General features: G+C 45.5%; 1 protein-coding gene across 1 annotated transcript in view; it reads right to left on the bottom strand.

Moving 5' to 3' along the window:
- Nucleotides 1-4,114: 4,114 nt before the first annotated feature.
- stk32a (serine/threonine kinase 32A) overlaps nt 4,115-22,260 on the bottom strand; it is an 84,131-nt gene continuing 65,985 nt past the window's right edge. Inside the window, exons 11-13 of the mRNA XM_030362412.1 lie at nt 20,370-20,498; nt 12,334-12,398; nt 4,115-5,675 (exon numbers count right to left, since the gene is read on the bottom strand). Coding sequence (XP_030218272.1) covers nt 5,558-5,675; nt 12,334-12,398; nt 20,370-20,498 — 312 coding nt within the window. The 3' untranslated portion in view covers nt 4,115-5,557. The remainder of the gene's footprint in view (nt 5,676-12,333; nt 12,399-20,369; nt 20,499-22,260) is intronic.

The raw sequence follows: 22,260 nt of genomic DNA, 5'->3' as shown, positions 1-22,260 counted from the left end.
GGGGCCGCCTGGGACATAATTCATACTTGGTCTTTCACAAACTATTAGAATCTCGCATATACACCACTATACTTATACAAACACACTATTATACTCAATTTACATGTATGACAGTGTATAGTATTATATGTGAGAGAGTATAGTTATGTGTGAGCGAGTATATAGTTGGCTATGTTAGAGAGTATGGTGTATGTGAGAGAGAATAGTAGTGTATGTGAGAGAGTATAGTAATTTATGTGAGAGAGTATAGCTGTTTCTGCAAGAGCATATAGTAGTTTGTGTGAGAGAGAATAGTATTGTGTGTGAGAGAGTTTGACTGAAACGGAAGTGAGTTTCATTCCTCAATTCCTGATTGGCTGACAGAAGATTGGCTCAAAATACTGCGCTGTCATTTCACTCTGGAATTGACACGGACCTATTAAAGATCATGGATCATGGCCATGGTCTGTACGTGATGTGGAAGTACCAGAGATGTCACAGAAACCGAAGCAGTCGTTTAGGATTCATAATATCATCTGTTCTGGAGCTCCGGCTGAGGGTCCTGGAGCTAACTGTAAAATATAATATATAATAAATCGGCCAAACGCTGTGTGCGCCGCCGGATGATATTATGAATATTAACGACTGCGTCGGGTTCTCGGACGTCTCTGGTCCTTCCATATCAATCTGAAGTCGAGATTGAACCATGACCAGGACCCCTGGTCATATATATATATATATATATATATATATATATATATATATATATATATTGTGGCAGACGCCAGGGAGGGGTGGTGATTGAGGCATGCTGGCTCCACCCCCAAGCTTTACAGGGAACCTGAACATTGACGGATTATTTGTGTACCGACCGCTTTGCGTGAGAACCCTCCCGGTGACGACCCCTGGACTACGGACTATGGACTCTGGATTACCCTTTTCCCCACCCTGGTGACAATTATTCGTCTATTTTGAATAAATCACCTTATTGAACTGCTCTCTGTGTTGTGTGTATCATTTGACTTGGTGGCGTGGAAACCCCACAATCACTGGCCCGCTACAATATATATATATATATATATATATATATACGGTCTGTCTCACTTGTATTCATTTTACTCTGAAATAATTTGAACGGAACTTTAGAAGTTTGGGGATGAGCAGCACAGCAGTCAGGTAGCTATTTAAAGCTATACTAAAATGTATATATTGTTTATTTTAGGTAAAGCATTATGAAAAAATGGCATGCAAAGAAAAATGCCGGCATATACATTTTCCGTCTAGGCTAAACCCCGGATGTTCATGAAACCTAGAAACGCCCCTGAATATAATAGTGTGTAGGTGTGTGAGTATAGCGGTGTATATATGAGATTATGATAGTTTGTGTAAAACGAAGTATGAATTCTGTCCCTGGCGGCCCCTCATAGTGTTTGTGTGTGTTTATGTGTGTGTAAGAGAGATAGCGATTGGGAGTGTGTGTGTTAAAGAGAAAGGGAGAGGGAGAGCGGGAGAAGAGTGTGGCCCAATCCCATTTCTACCCCTTACCCCTTCCCCTTCCCCCTCCCCCTTGTTTTGAAGTGGTAAGGGGATGGGGTAAGGGGTAGAAATGGGATTGGGCCTTATAATCCCATTTTTACCCCTTCCCCCTTGTTTTGAAGGGGTAAGGGGTAGAATTGGATTGGGCCTGTGTGTCTGATTTAGGTGGTTTAGGTGAGCCAATGATCAGTGATTTCAGGATGAGTTCAGGACTGACGTCAATATCTGTACAGTCTTTGAGTTATCTAAACACCTCAAATAAAACAAATACAACAGTGTTTTAACCGGTGGATGGATTCATTGAGTTGGTTCACCTACTGCATCATTATTGGACTGACTTGGATGTTTGTGTTGTGTAGGTAAACCTTGACTAGAATGGAATTACACAGTGACCAATTTAAATGATCAGTAAGTATCTGTGTGAAGTTATTTTCTTCCATTTAAATGTTTAAATTAGTTACAGTTCCACCTGGTCACCAGCAGATGGCAGCGTCTAATAATGTGTTGGTTGGATGAATAGACTGTCTGGAATATGTTGGGGGGGATAATTGATAAGCATTTAGTGGGACCCTTTCTTTTAAAATATAAGATTATTGTTTTATAAGATGATCATCTAGCCATTTATTTTAACCTTTAAGATCGTATGACTTCATGATTGTTATATGTTATTATAATTTCATCACAAAGATGAAGCTCAATATTATTTGTGGGAAAACAAGGTAATATGCACACACACACACACACACACACACACACACACACACACACACACACACACACACACACACACACACACACACACACACACACACACACACACACACACACACACACACACACGTCATGACTCAGTGCCTCACTTCCACATAATATCTGATTATCTGGACTGCCGGTGATTTCCCCCAAATCTGCAATTATCTCAGAGAGCTTCCTAGCTGGGAGTGAGCCAAAGATAGCTCTGGAAGCACATGCCCCCCACTGCCTTCCTCCATCTTTTCTGACTCAATAACCCCCCCTCCAATGCCCCACCCCCCCACCAAACTGCCAAAAGCCTCCAGAAGCAATGAACGATTAAGACAAACAAAAGCAGAGTCGTGGATCAACAGGGTTGGATCAGAGAGATGAGATACGTTCTTTTTTTAAGGCACGCCTTTATAGTCTGCACAACGCTATCTGAATACAGGAGACACACACACAGACACATAGGAAAGGAACTGGGATGATGAGGCAACATAAAGAGTTGTACAGACAGATTCTTAAGTCTAACACTTCACAGTAGATCTGATCTTTTTTTAATTGAGCTCTGCTCTGTGAACCGAACAAAACAAAACACACTAAAGCCTTGTGTTCATTTCATGGTATTTGCAAATAGTTCCTGCTATCAGGGCCAGCAGTGTCAGATGAAAATGGGGTAGTTGGGTCTAACCCTATGGCCACCCTGACAACGTAATGCAAGGCAATTTTAAAATGTGTGATGTAAACGATTTAACAGCATTTGTTTTAGCAGACTTTTATTACAAGCAACATACCATGAATTACCGAACCTGCTCATTAAGGAGCAGGTTTGGTAAAGGTATCAAACCCCAAATACCCTTTCTGCAATCTTACCACTACGTTATAGAGCAGGATGAGACGATACATTGAATGAACAGAAACGTTTGCAAATACCATGAGCCTACCCTCCTGTCCAAATGGCTTTTAAAACCGAACGCACCCCTTGGTATACAATGCAATACAGCTTATACAATAAACCACTGCTATGCCTATCAAATCACAATCAATGACAGACAGCAATATAACAAAGGTTAAGTCCAAATGTTTGTACCAATCTTTGATTAGAAAAGTGCCAACAGTAATTAATTTCACAAAGTGTTTAAAGTTTTACGTGTGGTTACGCGTAGAGAAGAGAACCGTGTCTGTTTTGAAGAAACAACCAGGGCTAGAAACCTATCTATGGTGAGTAAACATTACATTTTGTCTACTGAGAGATAAGACTGGCTAATGGATGTCTTTAGAGAAATGTTCCTTTTCGTTTTTTTACGTGGAGGGAAAACATACCTAATCAAGTTTGAAATGAAACTCTTTGTGTACTTTAAAGGTAATCTACTCCCAGGATATGGGTTGTACAGCTTCTAATAGACTAAATTGTATAAATGTGGGTTTTACCAAAATTGAACCCAGATCCACTAATCAAATCCCTACCATTATATGCACTCGGATATGACAAACGGGGTGGAACACAGTGGAACTGCTCTTAATTGAATCTAAAGTCCAAACGAAATTAGAAAGCATGGCTATTCAAGTAATAAATTATGTAATTAGGTTTATTCTTTCTCGAGCTGGTACAGAATCCTGTCTAGTCGATGGCTCAGCTTCAACCACACCCAGGAAGTTAGAAGGTTGCATCTAATTTTAGCTACAGTCTCTCTTGCCCTTAAATGCTACAATGAATAGAGAAGCATGTGAAAGCGAGGTCCAGTGCACCACATATGAACATTTACTGCCTATTTGCCTATCCTACCCTATTAGAGCAACACAATGTTGACTTAAAGCCGTTTTCTACCCATCTATGGGAGATCATGTCAAAACCCAAATGTTACCCATTTGGAGAAACAGTTTGCCTATGAAATATTGCCATTCTATCCTTTTAGCTTGACGTGCAAAGCTCTCTATGATGACCAGCCCCCCCCCCCCCCCCCCCCCCATTTCTGTTTCCAATGCATTTATAAATTGAGATATTTCTGCTTCAGTCTAACATTAGACAAATTCCTTTTTTTTTATAAAAAAAAACCCTCACAGAAGGCCTCATTTAATTGTTTTCTTTATATGGTTATGCTTTCCTGTTGTATTTTTATTTTAATCTCAAATAGCCTAGACACACCCGTGTTTGACCATCCACCCCCCACCCCGTTTTTTGGCCATTTCTAAAAGCTCCCATCATTCGCGCACTGCAGTGTCAGTCTGAGTCAACTGGCAGGCATGCATGTCCACCTGGAAACCAATCAGCATCGAGTTCTTCTGTTGGTCACCCGCACTCCTCTTCTTAGGACCTGAGAAGGCCCGTCGTCATCGGGCTCCCGGTTCTTCCCCGCACAGCCGCCAAAGAGGGGGAGGGGAAGGGAGGGGAGGGGAGGGGAGCTGAGGGACGGGGAGGTGAGGGACGGGTTTAAAGGGAAGCTGTGGGGCTGGGGGGGGGGGGCTCGTGCTGTGATGTCTGCCCTCCAAAGGGTCCATGTCACAGTTTCTGCAGAATCCAGGTTCTTGTTTCAGCAGATTCCATGTCAGTATTTCAGTAGAGCCCATGTCATTGTTTCAGTAGAGTCCATGTCAGTGTTTCAGTAGAGCCCATGTCATTGTTTCAGTAGAGTCCATGTCAGTGTTCCTGTATAGTCCATGACAGTGTTTCAGTAGAGTCCATGTCAGTGTTCCTCTATAGTCCATGACAGTGTTTCAGTAGAGTCCATGTCAGTGTTTCTTTCAAATCCATGTCAGTGTTTCAATAGAGTCCATGTCAGTGTTTAAGTAGAATCCATGTCAGTGTTCCAGTAGAGTTCATGTCAGTGTTTCAGTAGAGTCCATGTCAGTGTTTCAGTAGAGTCCGTGTCATTGTTTCAGTAGAGTCCGTGTTGGTTTTCCTTTTGGGTCCATGTCAGTGTTTCAGTAGAGTCCATGTTGGTTTTCCTTTTGGGTCCAAGTCAGTGTTTGAGTAGAGTCCATGTCAGTATTTCTGTAAAATCTATGTCAGTGTTTCTGCAGCTCTATTGGAGGGTTTTGTATTGCGTGTGCTTGTGCATGCGAGTATGTATACATATATAAGTTCACAGTGTCTTGCTGTATTTAATGGCATGTGAGTGCTTGTGTGCGTGTTCTGTGTGTGTGTGTGTGTGTGTGTGTGTGTGTGTGTGTGTGTGTGAGAGAGTTAGGGTTGGAGTGGAACATTGAACGAGGCGTAAAAGTGCTGATCTACAAAGCTGTGTTGATTGCAGTGCAGGTGAGCTTTGAGGCGTGGGTGGCGGGGGGTCTTGAGGGTCCTTGAGGCGATCTATCCTGATGTGTAGGCGGCGGGCTCCACGTTGTTGTTCTGCCCGTCTTCTATGGCCTTGTTCCTCTCTGCCGTGGACAGAACAGAGGACTCGGAGTCCACTGCCACTCTCTTTGACCTGGAAAAGCAGAAGTAGAAGTACATCAGCAAAGAAACAACTACACCAAGTCTTGTCTGCTTGTTAAAGATCCCATATCATACTTTTTTCAGGGTTAATAATTGCATTTGGGGATTCAACTAGAATAGGGGTTACATGTCTGTAAGTAAAAAATACCCCTTATTATGATCACACTGTTCATTTCTAAACAACCAATTTCAGCGTCTTTCAGAGACGGTTTGATTTGTATCATGTTGCTTTAAGGCCCCCCTTCTCGAGTAGCCAAGTCTGCTGTGATTGTTCAGCAAGCCCTCTCTGTTGCGATTGGTCGAACGCTTTACGCTTGCGTCGGCAAATTCACTCCGCCGAGAAGTTGTAAACATTGCGGGGAGCCGGGTGGCGGGACTTCTGCCCTTAACCCCCACCCACTGCTGTCTGACGTCACACTGTTACGGAAGTAACATTTGAGGGGTGTTGGGGGCGTTCTCGGTGGGCACGAATACTCCTCCTGGCTCAGACTTTTCTAGCTAAGCAGACTTAAAACAGGTATACATACATCAGGTAACAGTCTAAAGCAAAGGGAAAAGTAGGATATCACCCCTTTAAGTTGCTCTTCCAAAAAAATATGAAGACATTAATAGAAATCAAGACAGCTATCAACCAGTGAGAGAAGAATGTGATCGGATGGAGAGAACAAACAAAAACAACCTTCAACAGCTGAGCTAACTTGACTCTTTATTAAGACAGTTCTGTTTTCATAGGATTTTCACTTGCTAGCTGCTCCAGGCTCAGGGGTTTACTGCAGTGTCTCACAATTGCTAGCATAGAGGTTCTAATAAGGTTATTTCTGCATATTTTACAAAGAACTTAATCAGCTCTCAATGAGTGCGTCAAATCAGTGAGCACATTAAGTGTGAGCATATTAAAACATTGGTTATTCTTCTTCCAGTTGTGTCTACTACTCGCTGGTGATGTTAACTACATGGTTGAGTTTCTTAAAATGGCAAGTTAAAAAGGATGGTATCACGTGCTATTGAGTATGCTTTACAGCTAACAGGAATAGATTAACTGACTACTATGATGAGCTGGTGAAGCCTAGCTATGTTCCTTGGCAGAGTGGAATTGTTCCCATAGAGCCCCAGCAGGTTCAACAGCGGCAGGCTCCTAACTATATAACCCTGTAAACTCAAAAGCAGCAACCACTTAGCTATATAACGCATGCTCAAATGCAGCAGCCCCCAAGCTACAGCGTCCAGCAAGCTCAAAAGCAGCAGGCTCCAAGCTACAGCTCCCAGCAAGCTCAAAAGCAGTTGGCTCCAAGCTATATGACCGAGCAGGCTCAAAAGCAGCAGGCTCCGAGCTATATGACCGAGCAGGCTCAAAAGAAGCAGGCTCCAAGCAACATGACCCAGCCGGCTCAAAAAAAGCAGGCTCCAAGCTATATGGCCAAGCAGGCTCAAAAGCAGCAGCCCCCAAGCTTCAGCGTCCTGTAGGCTCAAAAGCAGCAGCAGCAGGCTCCAAGCTTCAGCGTCCAGTAGGCTCAAAAGCAGCAAGCTCCAAGCTATGGTGGCCAGCATCAGCAGGCTCCAAGCTATATGACCCAGCAGGCTCAAAAGCAGCAGGCTCCAAGCTAACGGCACCAACAGCAGGCATGAAGTTACCAGAAGCAGCCTCAAAGGCAGCAGGCATCAAGCTACAGGCCCCAGCAGGCATCAAGCTACAGGCCCAAGCAGGCATCAAGGTACAGGCAGCAGCCCAAGGAGCAGCAGGCTTCCCGCTATGGCGGCCAGCAACAGCAGGCTTCACGCTACGGCAGCTAGCAGCAGCAGGCAGCAAGCTACCGGCCACAGCAGCAGGCTGCAAGCTATGGCAGCCAGCCTCGAAGGAAGCGCTTCTAGCTACGAGCCCGAGAAGCAGCAGGCATCAAGCAACGGGCCCCAGAAGCAGCAGGCACCAAGCTACCGGCCCCAGCCTCAGAAGCAGCAAGCATCAAACTACCGGAAGCAGCCTCCTAGCTACTGGCCCAAACAGCATAGATAATTGGTAGTAGTATAGAAGTATTCTTAATTGAAACAGCTGTAATTCCTTTTAAGTATGACAGTGTCAATGACTAGGGCAATGTGTTCTGAAGTTCATTAAATGACCACGTTATCATTTCTAAGAGGTTGGTAACGGGAGTTCCTGCAATGAAATGGTTAAACAATGCACATACAGCAAAGAAAATAAAATGGGACATTTGAAATGGTTTTATTTCATTGGCCACTCTGCATGCCAGGAGTGGTCATCAAATTGGGGGAGCTTCACTGACTCTATAGGTTTGCAACTATTGTACATTTACTATGGACACAGCTGTGACGTGCCAAAGCACCATGTGCAGCAGAATGTAATGGCTTTAATACAATAGTGCTATAGTGTTAACCATTAGAGGAATTTAGCATTTTAGCATGTCGTCCAGAAATATAGTAACCTTTCTAACTTTCTAGGGCTCTTTATAACAATATGTACTGTAAATGATAAGGATGAGCATAGCAGGGACCGCCATCTTAAAAGGGACATATTATGAAAAACAGCACTTTTCCTGGGATTTGGGTCTCTGGTGCTCCCACACGCATACAAACTTTGAAAAAAGTCTGTACATGATTTTTTGAGTGAGATATGCATTTCTGAAAGTACCCCGCCAACGGTTACCAAACAAACAAGTCCGTTTCGGCGCCCCCTCCTACACAGTTGAAGATTACCTCCCACTTCCCCACTCCCCCCAACCGAGCTGCAGAAGCATCGGCGGCAGTGCGGAGGAGGAGACATGGAGGAGAAAGGGATTGTACTCCCGGAGCTGAGCTGCCGGACGGCCGCCAAGCTACCCCCGCTGGACTCAGCTCCCGGAGTACACCGCCGGAGCTTCCGGAGTGCCACGGCCGGACGGCTTAGACGGCGGCCAGACGACTTCGACGGCGGCTGGACAGCGGAGGCAGCTCCGGCGGTGCAGCCGATGCTTCGCCGGCAGTCCGGCAGCTCCGTCTTTACTAGTCTTTACTTAGTTATGGAAGTGCCAGAGACGTCAGACGCAGTCTTTATGATTCATAATATCATCCGAGGCGCACATAGCTTTTGGCCGTGATATTAGATATAATATAATATAAATACCCATATATAATATTATTATTATTATATTATATCATATAGATATAGAGCTCCAGGAGTCCGCAAACAGCCACAATCCCTCTCCTCCATGCTGTGGTTCAGTCTGACAGCTCATTGGTCAATGGGCTGCAGCTCATTTGCATTAAAGCTACAGACACCAGAAACAGCGCTTTCTGAAGGGACAGAGAGGAGTAGCTGTAGGCGAGATTTTTTTTCCTAAAAGCTATTTCAGCAAGGAGCTTACAAAACATGTTTTCTGGAACTCAAATACTATGTTTACTTGTTGGGAAAACACCATGATGTTTCTCCTTTAAGTGTTCATACATTGTTCATTTATAAGACTGAATAGACCTATAGTGGTCTCTAACACTGATTTAGTTTGAGCTTGATTATATCTACAAAGCAGAAATGACTACCTTAATATTGTTGCAGATTCAAAAGTTGATGCATCCCTCCAGGAGCCAAGCGTGACCTTCTGGGTGTGCATTGCGATCGCTAGAGTGCCTATCTGGCCCTAAATATCCACAACATACAAACCGGTATATCTCAACAAGGGCGGTGGTCAAAAAGTCACATTTTACCATAAGCATAATGGAAAAGATGGGAAGGAGAACTCGTAAGGGCATGGGACCAAACACTGGCGGTGCTAAGGGAACCAAACTGCACTTAACAACAGGCTAAGTAATTATGGAACAGTGGTCGTTATAGACATGGGTCTGCCATGCTAAAACCATGATCGGAAGATGGAAAGCTGGGATATTTCCCCATCTTACTGTTTTATGCAGTCTATATAAACATGATGTATAAGATAAATATGACTTCATCAACAAGGTTGAAATTGAAATAAAAGGAATGTAGGCTTTTAGTCACAGAAGGGGAAACAAAATGGATGATACATTGAGTGATTGTTCACTTACCCTATCCGTCCACTAATATATATCATCATGAACCCTAATTTGTATGATTGATTGAAAGTAAATGTAACATTGAATCAAAAAAGGCATATGTTAGACTTACAAAGCTACTACTGCATGCTTAATCATTAAGATAAAACATGATTTAAAAACATCTGTCTGTGAAGGACTCCTTCACAGACAGACTCCTTTTTTCTTCAAAGACAGACTCCTTTTTAAAGGGTGATTTGCTCGTTATGATCTCATTGGAAATCTTTGCAGATAATAGCTAAAAAATGACTGTGATGATTGTGCTTTGAAGTTGTATTGCTGATGCTTTGTGTTAAAGCACGGCCGGTTGGTGCTTCCCTTTAAATGTTTGTGCCGCAAGGAACTGGGGGACAGCATTATCTCCTTTATTTTCATAAAGAATGGTCCATTGTTACCTATGCTAAAGGAGATAAGTAAGGAAGCATTGAAGCATCGTTCCTTAGCATTAAGAGAATTCAAACAGCTTTTATTATGGATGCCGCTGAAATACCTCTGGATCATTTCACTCAGTTAGGAACCTTCCTAAGCAAAAAAGACCATTCGGCAACAGCTGACGACTATTCGCTTTGAACCCGAGGTTGCAATGGAATGTAAACATAGCCATGACACTGTTACAGGTTATATCCCCCTTCATATGTAGGGGGATTGGAATGGCTAGTTAGGCACTTCTGAAATCAATTTGCAAATTTTGCATTTGCACCAGATGGTTTGAACCATCTGGGAAGTCTTTATTGGAAAATTTAGGAAATAAAAGGGGAGGCCCTTTCGCAGGATACCTTGCAGGTGGATGAACCATCTGTCCGTCACCATGCATCAAGTGTGGTGCGCGTCACTGTGGTTCGGCCACAAGGGCCTAACTTGAAGACGTACAAGATGGCTTCACACATGACCGTGATCTCCTGAACCCAGCGGCCTTGCTTGATTAGGTCAACGGAGCTACAAGGTATAAAATGAGAACATCCCTTTATATTTCAGCTATTTGCTGCTACTGTGCAAATAAAGCATGACCTCCTTTTCAAAGCAGTTTTCCCTAGACTCGAGGCTACAAGGCACACTGAGCAGTCTGCCCCAATGGTGATCCTCCCAAACAGCTCACAGCTTGCTTTGAATTGGCGTCTTTTTAATAAAGCCGGCTGCTCCTTAGCATCCAAGATACACATTTATCTCATTAAAACGTAATTGGACAACAGTGCTAAATAAATGAGCTGGGACGTAGCTGGGATATGAGGAGGACGTTGGTAGCTATCATGGGAGCGACAGCAGTGCTTTCATGAGTAGACATAAGAATGGCCTTTTTGAACTAAATAGTTCTAGATTTATAATCCCATTAATAGAGAGTCTTCTTATCCAGTGTCCCAAAATGACCACGATGGCACAATCAAAAGACGATTACCTTTTTTAAGCGTCCATCCCTTTTGATTCTCATTTCCCTCCATGCTGTCTACGCTCAGCTGCCCCAATGGTGTTCGCCTCGCATTTTCAGCCAAGCGGCATATGTTCCATGTTATTATGAGAACACATTTGGTTGAAAGGGGACCTATATTACCACCAGCTGTGAGTGTGATCTGCCATTACAAGCTGTTTCAAAATATTCCCTGCTCTGTAACGTAGTCTCATCACAAGTGGGTGTGTCCACCTAGATCTATGACGAATAGATCAGTCTACCAACCTACCAAGTGGGCCGTAGCAACTCAAATTTCTGAGAGAAACGCTAACTACAGTTAAGGCTCAGTTATGGTTCCACCGTTGATGCAACGCAAGGGGGTTTAAAGACCTATGACGTCCTTGCGGACCCTCCTTGCATTCCACGTAAGCACCTTGACGTGCGTCTCCCACCAATTGTAACCCTGCATCGAGGTGACGCAGCAGCAAGGACTGCGATTGGTCGGCTCACTAAAACCTGACGCAGACCCCAATCAGGTTCACGACTGCATCGAGGCGTCTGCGTGGTCATTGCGTTGCGTCGACGTGGAACCATAATTGAGGCTTTACACAATGGATGTTGCTGGATATTTTTCTGCTCTGCTTGCTGATGATCTGCTCAGCTCCATCCCTTCCTAGCATACATTGGCCAAACAGCAAATTGCGCTGAATGAATCAATGTGCAAACTTTGTATGAGGTGTTAAAGTGCTGATCTACAAAGCTGTGTTGATTGCAGTGCAGGTGAGCATTGTGGTATGGGTGGCGGGTTCCAAATCGTTGTTCTCACCCCCGTCTTACAGGGCCTTGTTAAATCTGTCACGGCTTACAACTACAGCTCCAATCATCCCAAACCAGATTCATAAAAACTCAGCGATTTTAATTCAGAATCAATAATATTATTATTTTGGCTGTCAATCCATCTTCGGGGCGAGATAATAATGAAACACTCATCCTTGTTTCTATGTTGACATATGCCTCTAGAGAGTAGTTTTCATAGATTAAGTGTTGGAAATGCAATGACTTCACTGGATACATACTGTATGCGGTGCTAAGACTTTAGACCTATTTTAGCTCTCAACCTTACGACAACCCACAAACAAGGACAGGTCTCAGTGAAAAAACAGTGAGTGGGTGGAGACAACTGGGCAGGAGGAGAGGAGGTGGTTCTTACTTTTCTCTGTTGAAGACGATGAAGTCTCTCTGGACGTTATCCAGACGCAGCTGCAGCTGGCCATTCTGGGAAGACAAATTGGAATTATTAAAACATACACACCTATTAATATATTCAAATTAAGGGAATTAATCCTTCCTGAACTCCCCGCCGGGAACAACTAAAGTACCATCTTATCTTGAGGCCTGCGGGTGGCAGATTTTTGTGTGATTTGGGGGGGAGGGTTAGCTCGATAGCGCTGTATGTGAGCGTGCACGTCTTAGCCTCGTTAATGATGTGCGAAGGGGAGCGTACATAGGTGTCAGACAGCCGCGTTAACAGGGCCTCGTTGTGCCAGGACCAGAGTGACAGATGTTCCCTCACCAGGAGACCACACCTTCATCCTAATCTTCATCATCAACATCGTCATCACCATCACCATCAACACAACACTATGTGATCTTTAGGGACTGTGTATGTGTGTGTGTATGTGTGTTTGCGTCCATGCAAGTATGTGTGTTTCAGATAAATTCTACCAGTTTCTAAGACAGAACAATGACTAAACACATGCACACACACATGCATGCACGCAAGTACGCACGCACGTACGCACGCTCACACAAACACACACACACAAACATCCAGACACACACACACACACGCGCACACGCACACGCACGCACACACACACACACACACACACACACACACACACACACACACACACACACACACACACACACACACACACACATATATGTACGTGGTCCTACAAAATACACACACAGGCTCCAGACGGCTCCTCGCAGAGTAAACAGGATAACCCCCAGAGAGAGGGCATTCAGTTCTGATACACTCAGAACTGAATGCTACATTTCTGCGTGTCTGTGTGCGCGTCGCTGTAAACCCGACTCCGGTCTGTGTTTTTACTTCTTTCATATTTTTCCTGTCCTGTCAGTAATCTACCATTAACACACTTCCTTTTTCTAGAATCCATACTCTTTTTGCTTCTTGCCAAAGGGGATTGACACTTTCGGTGATTACTTAGTTTCCTCTTCGAGTCCCAGAAAAGGTACAATAGTTCACTCTCTCATGGAGGTCGTACCGATTTACCCCTGGGTTGGGCCAGGCTTCAAGTTGCATCGTTGAATAAGACAAAGCATGTCGTAAAGTGAACACTTTGGACTAAAGTACATTCACACAGTCCCCACATACACATTCATGATTGCTTTTCACAGTGTGTGTGTGTGTGTGTGTGTGTGTGTGTGTGTGTGTGTGTGTGTGTGTGTGTGTGTGTGTGTGTGTGTGTGTGTGTGTGTGTGTGAAAGAGAGAGAGAGAGAAAGAGAGTGTGTGTATGTATATTTATGGATGGTGGTGATACATCCAGAAATGTTGATGTGTGATCAAACATGCAGTGGATTGAGGCAGATACTAGAGACTGTCAACATAGCAGATCGTTATCCCTGTAAACAATTCCCCATTTTCCCTCTCTCCGTCGGCCTGCTCTCGGCCTGCTTTGTTTCTGTCTATAAGCCAAGCAATTTAAAAGGAAAAGCCGGTTTAGAAGTTAATTACCCTTCTGTGGAATTAAATGTTTCCATTTAATGAGGCCCGCCGAGATTGAGTAATATTTTGGACGACTGCCAGGGAAGGACATCTTTAAACCTTCTTCAACTGCCTTACTTACATCCATCTTTCACAAACCTTAGGCACGCTACACATCTGTGGCATGATGCCTGTTTGTAAATAGACCCATATTAGTAGGGTGTGTGTGTGTGTTGGGGGGGGGGGGGGGGTGTCACTGCTGTTGATGTGTTTAATTTATCTGCATTTTAAATTGAAATGTGAAATTCCCACATAATGACCCATCATGTTAGGTCTTATCCTTGGCGTAGGTCTAACCATGGGGGTATGTCTTACCATGGGGGTAGGTCTTACCATTAGTGTAGGTCTTACCATGGCATGTAGGTCTTACCATTAGTGTAGGTCTTACCCTTGGGGTAGGTTTTACCATGGGGTCTGTCTTCTTTTAGCCAAGTAGCTTAATAATACATTGCTATTGGCTTCATCTCAGGAATTTTTCTATCTATATAACTTCAAAGATTTCCATTGACATTGGAAATAGTATACCTGAATGAATATGAATAGACACACTTATACTTCTATTTTAAAGATATGAAGTTATGGAAAGTTGTAAAACGTTTGTAGCGTGTGAACTACGTGGCGGTAGGCTGCCTTTCACTGGTCATTACTCACTAGAGCCTCTCTCGCTCGCTCTTAATTAAACCAGATCATTTGATCCCGGGCACCACCACCTTTGCAGGTAGAAAATGTAGCTGAACCTCCTGGCTGAGGCATTAATGAGGCTTGACACTATGCATTGGCTCCAGATTCTCAACGGGCCAATCACTTTAAAAGCCTCTGCTCAGAAAAGAGAGCAGCAGTTAGGTGCCTTCGGTCTCTGCGGGAGCAGCATGGATGCCTGGCTTCGACCCAACAAGTCAGTGTGAGTGCGGAACCACCCCCTCCCTCCCCCCCCACCCCCCCCTCCCCCACACCCCCACCCCGGCTAAAGCAAGGTGGAGCTCAGGCAGTCAGCATTGGAAGCCTCATAATGCGATTTAAGAGTAATCATTTAAAGTCTGATGGCAGACCGACTCAAATCTGGCTGAACATGGCGTTTGGCATTCTTTTTGCTTCAGAGTTATTTCGTCCAATCATGTGTCGCCTGAGGCTGTAAGCGCATAGTTGGCTAACAGCGAACAAAATCACGACCTTCACGAGAAAAACGTTCACTGTCCAAGACCAACCTTCTCTCACCTGTCAAGGTGTGTCAAATCATCACCTTGTGGAATGGCCGTTGTAGAAATACTCTATTCTGGAAACAAGATGTAGTCCCACCCCATTCAGTTTATGGTGTTCTCTCTGCTGTTCCCCCCAGAAGCTAACCCTAACTGCTATAGCATAGTAGCACTGTGGAATCCGTGGTTATAGCACTGGTAGTAATATGTTTCAATCTACAGTAGTTCCTACTCAATGCCTATTGGTGGAGGAATGGGCTGAGAAAAGTTTGGTTGAATACATCCAATACACAATTTCTGTTATCAATCAGTTAACATTCCCTGAAGTAAGATGACTAAGAACAACAACAACAACATAGAGGGGAAGAAAGGAGTTTTTTGACGAAGCCAGATGTGAAATCCCTGATCGATCGCACTCTATCCCACCAACACACGCATATTTAAAGTGTGTCCTTCATGTAGCATAACCTATGAGTCATGGTACAATTCCTGCCTGTCCATCACACACACACATACACACACACACACACACACACACACACACACACACACACACACACACACACACACACACACACACACACACACACACACACACACACACACTCTCACACACACGGACACGCACACGCACACGCAATGTCATTGTTGTTGTTCATCTTGTTCTGAGGACAGCTAACTTATAGGAAGAGAACTGAAATTGATGAAACAGTAAATGCTTTGCATTTATGGTTTCATTTTATTTAATGGTGCAAACAGATTATGATTTAGTTCATGATTCCATTTAAGATAATAATCAGGACCAGACTGGGGGAGGAACAGCGAGGGGACTCGCTGGGTGTTTTCCCTGTGTTGACTGCCCACTATCACTCATGGCTCTCTGTAATAATGGGACCACCAAACCACTGCCGGAGGCGGAAGGCTGTGATCACTTGATTATAGGCGGGACCTTTACCGTGTCACATCGGAGCCGGCCAATGACGGATGTCATCTGGATGCAAGGCAGGAAATCACTAGAGACACGCACAAACACCCATCATCTCCACGTATGCTTCTTTTATTAGGGTGTGTGGGTTTGTGTGTGTGTGTGTGTGTGTGTGTGTGTGTGTGTGTTTGTATGTGCGTGTGTATGTGAGTGTCTCTGATACTGTGTGTGTGTGTTTGTCTGTTTGTGTGTGTGTCTGTATGTGTGTTTGTCTGTTTGTGTGTGTGTCCATATGTGTGCATGTGTGTGTGTTTTTCTGTTTGTGTATGTGTGTGTGTGTGTGTGTGTGTGTGTGTGTGTGTGTGTGTGTGTACGATGACGTGATCACCCCCACTAGCGTGAAGTGGACCCTCCCACCCAGACCAGCAGGGCTATAAAGACGTGCAGCAGGAGCCGCCTGTCTGGTCAGCATGTGCTTGCTGCCAGCGTCTCCCCAAGATTAATGAACACCGATCCAAACACTGAGGCCCACTCCGGGCACCGCCCCCCAGGTTGTCACCTGATCACGTCTGTGTGTGCGTGTGCGTGTGTCTGTGTCTGTGTGTGTGCGTGTGCGTGTGCGTGTGTGTGTGTGTGTGTGTGTGTGCTTGGCTCACGGCACCGTTGTTCTCTCAGGGCATCCCTAGCCGTTCCAACAGGTTAATGTCATCAGGAGGGAGGCTCCTGGTTTAATTACTGAGTTTAATGAGTCCTGCAGGCGGAGAGGCCCAGGCAGCGTCTGCCTGATCAGCGGGAGATAACCGTTGCGTATGGACTCTCGCTTTCACTCATTTTGAATGAAACTTCGCTCTTCTCAAGATTCAGGACTTGACCGGAGAATAAAAGACAATCATAGGGGTTATCCATGAGGAGAGTCCTGATTTGCGTGGGGCTCAGCCGAAGACACCAGCATGTAGTTCCCCTAATGGCCTTTAGGTTGTTCACATCAGGCATCTTTTTCTGCGTTTGGTTAGGATCTCAGTGGCCAGTTAATCCTCGTATTGTTTATTTTCTGAGCTCCTGGATTGATATCAATACATGTTGGGCTTAGAATGAGGCTATTCAATGCATCAAATCAGGATTGTTTTCCACTACTGATGGCAGAAATGTGAAACAATGGCAACGCTCTCAGAAAGATTGTGTGTTGAACACTTGGTGACGTCACGCTGTGGACATATTTACAGACTATGGCTGTCTTCTGTCGTTTCGGACAAAGTACACAAGCCTCTTTCTGGATTGGGCTGGTTGGGACCTGTTCTTCCCTTTTACGGGGAAAGTGTTTTTAGTGATTTATTCACTCTCTAAGAGTTGTATGGCATCTCCACAGATTATCCATTTCTTCGTTGTTTCATCAGCACCGGGCACACAGTGTGTGCTTTACATATTCAACTTATTTTTATACCTCTGTGTGCATCTGTGTGGGGTGTGTGTGTGTGTGTGTACCTGCTTGCATATGCACATGTCTGTGTACATGTACTCTGTGTGTGTCTGTATGTGAATGTGTGTGTATGCGTGGGTGTGTTCCCTTATCTCCCTTCGGCAGCAGATCAAATTAACCTTTCAGTGGTTTCCTCCCTCTATCCCGTGTGCGTAAACACACACCGAGGACGGAGACGTGATTTATGCGGGCCAATTCAAAGACTGAGACCGACCAGAAGTAGCTGAGTGATTGATTCAGCTCTCTTTCTCTTCCCCAGTGAGCCCCACAGTCCACACTGAGGCCGTTTATATTCAGCTGACACAGAGAGAGAGAGAGAGAGAGAGAGAGAGAGAGAGAGAGAGAGAGAGAGAGAGAGAGAGAGAGAGAGAGAGAGAGAGAGAGGGAGAGGGAGAGGGAGAGAGAGAGAGAGAGAGAGAGAGAGAGAGAGAGAGAGAGAGAGAGGGAGAGAGAGAGAGGGAGAGGAGAGAGAGAGAGAGAGAGAGAGAGAGAGAGAGAGAGAGAGAGAGAGAGGGAGAGGGAGAGGGAGAGGGAGAGGGAGAGGGAGAGAGAGAGAGAGAGAGAGAGAGAGAGAGAGAGAGAGAGGGAGAGGGAGAGGGAGAGGGAGAGGGAGAGGGAGAGAGAGAGAGAGAGAGAGAGAGAGAGAGAGAGAGAGAGAGAGAGAGAGGGAGGGAGAGAGAGAGAGAGAGAGAGAGAGAGAGAGAGGGAGGGAGGGAGAGAGAGAGAGAGAGAGAGAGAGAGAGAGAGAGAGAGAGAGAGAGAGAGAGAGAGAGAGAGAGAGAGAGAGAGAGAGAGAGAGACAGAGACAGAGACAGAGAGACAGAGAGACAGAGAGACAGAGAGGGCGAATGGGGCTCTTTAATGTGTCCCTGACCTCCATTAAAGCATTCTGGATATGTTTCTGAGATAAGAAGAAATGAAGGTCACAGCAGGCTGCCACTGGCCTGCTGTGAGTTCTCCGTTGAGCAGGCTAACAAGTCAGCATTGCAGCAATAAGAGAAAGACAGGGCTTGTGCTTTAGTTATTATTATTTTCCAACATGCTATGTGTCTACATTAGCAAAGACTCTAACCCTTCAGAGAGTCTTTGTGAAGTTCTGATTGAATAGTCTTGACCAGATATGGCAGGTGTTAAGTTAACTGAAGTTATGTCATAAAGAAACATATTATTCAGGTGCTTTTTGTTAAGGAAACATCAATATGGTTAATAATTATTTTCAATTATATACTGACGTCCAAATCAACTGAAAATTGAGTTTGTGTGTGAATGGGGGGGGGGTGGCTGGGTTGGTGGGAGGGGGTACGACACCTCATCCACTACCAGTGCACGTTAGCACCCACCTGGGTGATACACGGCTGACAGTGTGAGCCAAAACACTCGCCACTCTCTGGCCATCAAAGGGGAGAGCAGAGGGACAACGCTATCTCATTACAGGCCGGGGGGATGATAAGGGGGCCCTGGGGGGAACGAGAGCAGGGCTGGGAATCAGGCCAGCGTCCTGGGGCTAGCACCACTAGCCCCGGGACACGTGCCACGGGATCTTCAGTCCTCAAGGTCCTCCGTTCAACGCCTCCCTTTAAAGAAGGTGCCCTTCGACAAGGACAGAGTGACCCCGGGCGGCATGTGGCTCAGGAGGTGGAGCGGGTTGGCTGGTAACCGGTTGCTAGTTCAAACCTGGCTCCTCCTAGCCGAGTGTTGAGGTGTCCCTGAGCAAGGGGCCTCACCCTGACTGCTCCTGACCAGCTGGCTGTCGCCCTGCCTGGTTGACTCCGCCGTCGGTGTTTGAATGTGTGCATGAATAGGTGAATGTGAGGTATATATTGTAAAGCCCTTTGGGTTGCCTCTGGTAAGAAAAGAGCTGCATTCAGTGGCGGTTTTACAATGAAGTACACCCCAGGCGAGGCACTAACAGCCATGCTTTATTATAACAAAATGAAGAATGATGAGAAACTTACATTTCTCAACTGCAAGAAATTTGAGGGTTGAGTGTATGCCTATTGCTCTATACCAAAAAAAATAGTTTGCAAATCATTGCTCCGAGTCTATTTAATGTGATTGTCACATTATCTATAGTTTCTGTAGGCTTTCAGACTATTTTTGGTCTGTTGACATCAAATTTTGGATGATGGTGTGCTGCAATTCTAGCCAAAGTTTAACGTCTCAAGCAATGTTGGGGCAGGGCAGCCCAGCGATCGCGTTCCTCCGTATGTTTAGCGCCTAACCCCAAAGGCTTCAATAAGGACATCAATCAGCGCTAACCGTTCCCCCCCCTTGTCCGTTCCATCTGGGAAGACGCAGAGGTGAACTGTCCTCCACGCCCCTCTCCCCTTCCCCTTTCTCACACAGCTTCTGTGCACGGCACCTTCTCAGCAAGCAGGGGCGCCTGCAGCCGGGGTGGGGGGCAATATGCCATTTCCCCACCCAGTGATATGATAGATCATAGAAAACTGCTTCGCACCATGTGTCATCTAATAATGCCACCCCCGGGCGGCTGTCCGCTTCGCCCATGCCTATGACCGCCACTGGCTGCATAAATGCAGTCCATGTTACCCAGTGGCCTTCGTCCCGGGGCGTTGGGGATACCAGGCCTACGTCAGGCCGGATGGAGGACACCCAGTACCAGGCCCAACAACGACCTCTTCCAGCACCCCTCTCGTGCCCGGGGATGGTCTCACCCAGGGACGGACCATCCCTGCCCTACTTGGCTCACAGAGAAAAGCAGCAGTGCAGGGCAAGCGGCCATGACCAGGCTGAGGCAACGACCGGGGGGAACACAAACAGATGTGGGGTGGTGCGTGTGTAGCAACAACAACGCAGGGCCGTACGGCCCCCCCTGTTGGCGGGAGGGGTTACCTGCGGGGAGCCGTCGGAGCCCTGGTCTTTGGTCTTCTTGGCGAGCCGCTTCTTCTTCTTGTGCAATGGTTTGGACTCGAGGATCATCTCCTCCAGCTCAAAGGTCGGATCGCAGTTCAGCCGCCTCCGCTGTGGACGGAGAGGAGAAGACGGGAGGAGCTTGAGTCCGTCGGTCCGTCAGGTCTCTGTTGGTCTGTTCTCCGTCTGTCTGGCCTGTCTGTCTGGCAAGTCTGTGTGTGTGTATAGGCGTATGTCTGTCTATCTGTCTGTCTTTTGGTTCCGTCAGGTTCAAATCTCAGTCAGGTGTGTCCGACATGTCTGCCCCGTCTGTGTGTCTCTGTGTGTGTGTGTGTGTGTGTGTGTGTGTGTGTGTGTGTGTGTGTGTGTGTGTGTGTGTGTGTGTGTGTGTGTGTGTGTGTGTGTGTGTGTGTGTGTGTGTGTGTGTGACTGTCAAACAGTTATTTGACCGCATGAGTGTCTCTATCCAACTCTATCTCACCTATTTACTGCAATGTAAAACAAACCAGAGCAAAATGAGGTCCAAAATTCCCTGTGCTGCCATCAATCAGCCAATACTGCAAAGTCACTGTCGCGAAACACACACACACACACACACACACACACACACACACACACACACACACACACACACACACACACACACACACACACACACACACACACACACACACACACACACACACACGAAAACTGTTTTTAAATGATGAGGAAACATATTGCGCTCTGTGTCCGGACGTTAACGGTCCATGCCCTTGGCATATAATTAGATAGAGGAGAAGAAAAACTGTCCCATTTCCTATCGATTCCCCGTGTGCACTTCCTTCAGCAGGGAGGAGCCGCCGGTTGGCAGAGAGAGGAAATCAAACTGAAGGCTGTTAGAGGCCTTCCAGCTGTCTGTTCACTTCAGGGCCCGCAACACTCGCCTGTTCAGGATTATGAGGGTGACAGTAGCTCAGGAGGTAGAGCGGCTCAACTGGTAACCGTAGTGTTGCTGGTTCGATCACTGGCTCCTCCTAGCTGAGTCTCGACTGCTCCTGACTCTGAAAACTGCTCCTGGACCAGCTTACTGTCGCCCTGTGTGGTTGACTCCGCCGTCGCCGTGTGAATGAATGTTTGTGAGAAGCTTTGGATAAAAGTGCCAGCAATATCCCCTGAATGTAAATGAGGGTCAGGGTCTTTGACCTGAACATGTCCGCTGATTGAATTGATTCATTTTGGGTGTGCATATGTGTTGTTGATTTATTGCATGCATGAGCTGTATGTGACACATGACGTCAATAATTAAATTGCCTTCTAATTGTGTTCACATATTTCCGACTTTGGCCAACAGGGGGCATTGATTGTGCTACCCATGATGAATTGTGCAAACATGGGAGAAGTTTGATTTAAGATGAGTTGGAGTCAAAATAAGCTAAATGGTCAAAGTTAAAATTATATAATTCAAAGGTATGGGGGGGGAGAAACATATTTTCTTTTTTTTGGGCGCAGTGGGAATAGCTTTTCAGAATCACTGAATGTTTGATGAGCCATCTGCTCTGGTTCCACCTGAACAGACCTTGCAAAGCTCTTCACTCTATAAACTACGTGTTGGACGGAAATAATCGCTAGGCTGTGATGTACAGTCCGTTTTGACATTGAACAAAACAATAAGAAAGGACTTATGCAAATACAAAACTATTATACTATTACCATATCCTATCCTACCGTATGCTATCCTATTATATAACCATACTGTACTGCTTTATCCAACGTTATGCCACTTTCCTGTACTTTTAGCTGTGACAACAGCTGAATTATTTTATGCTATGTTATGCTATGTTAAATCATGCTATGCTTCATTAGGTTATCTTATGCCACGCTACGCTATGTT

The sequence above is a fragment of the Gadus morhua genome, chromosome 7 (genome assembly GCF_902167405.1).
Source record: "Gadus morhua chromosome 7, gadMor3.0, whole genome shotgun sequence".
Lineage (NCBI taxonomy): Eukaryota > Metazoa > Chordata > Actinopteri > Gadiformes > Gadidae > Gadus > Gadus morhua.
This window is presented reverse-complemented; position numbering and strand designations above follow the sequence as displayed.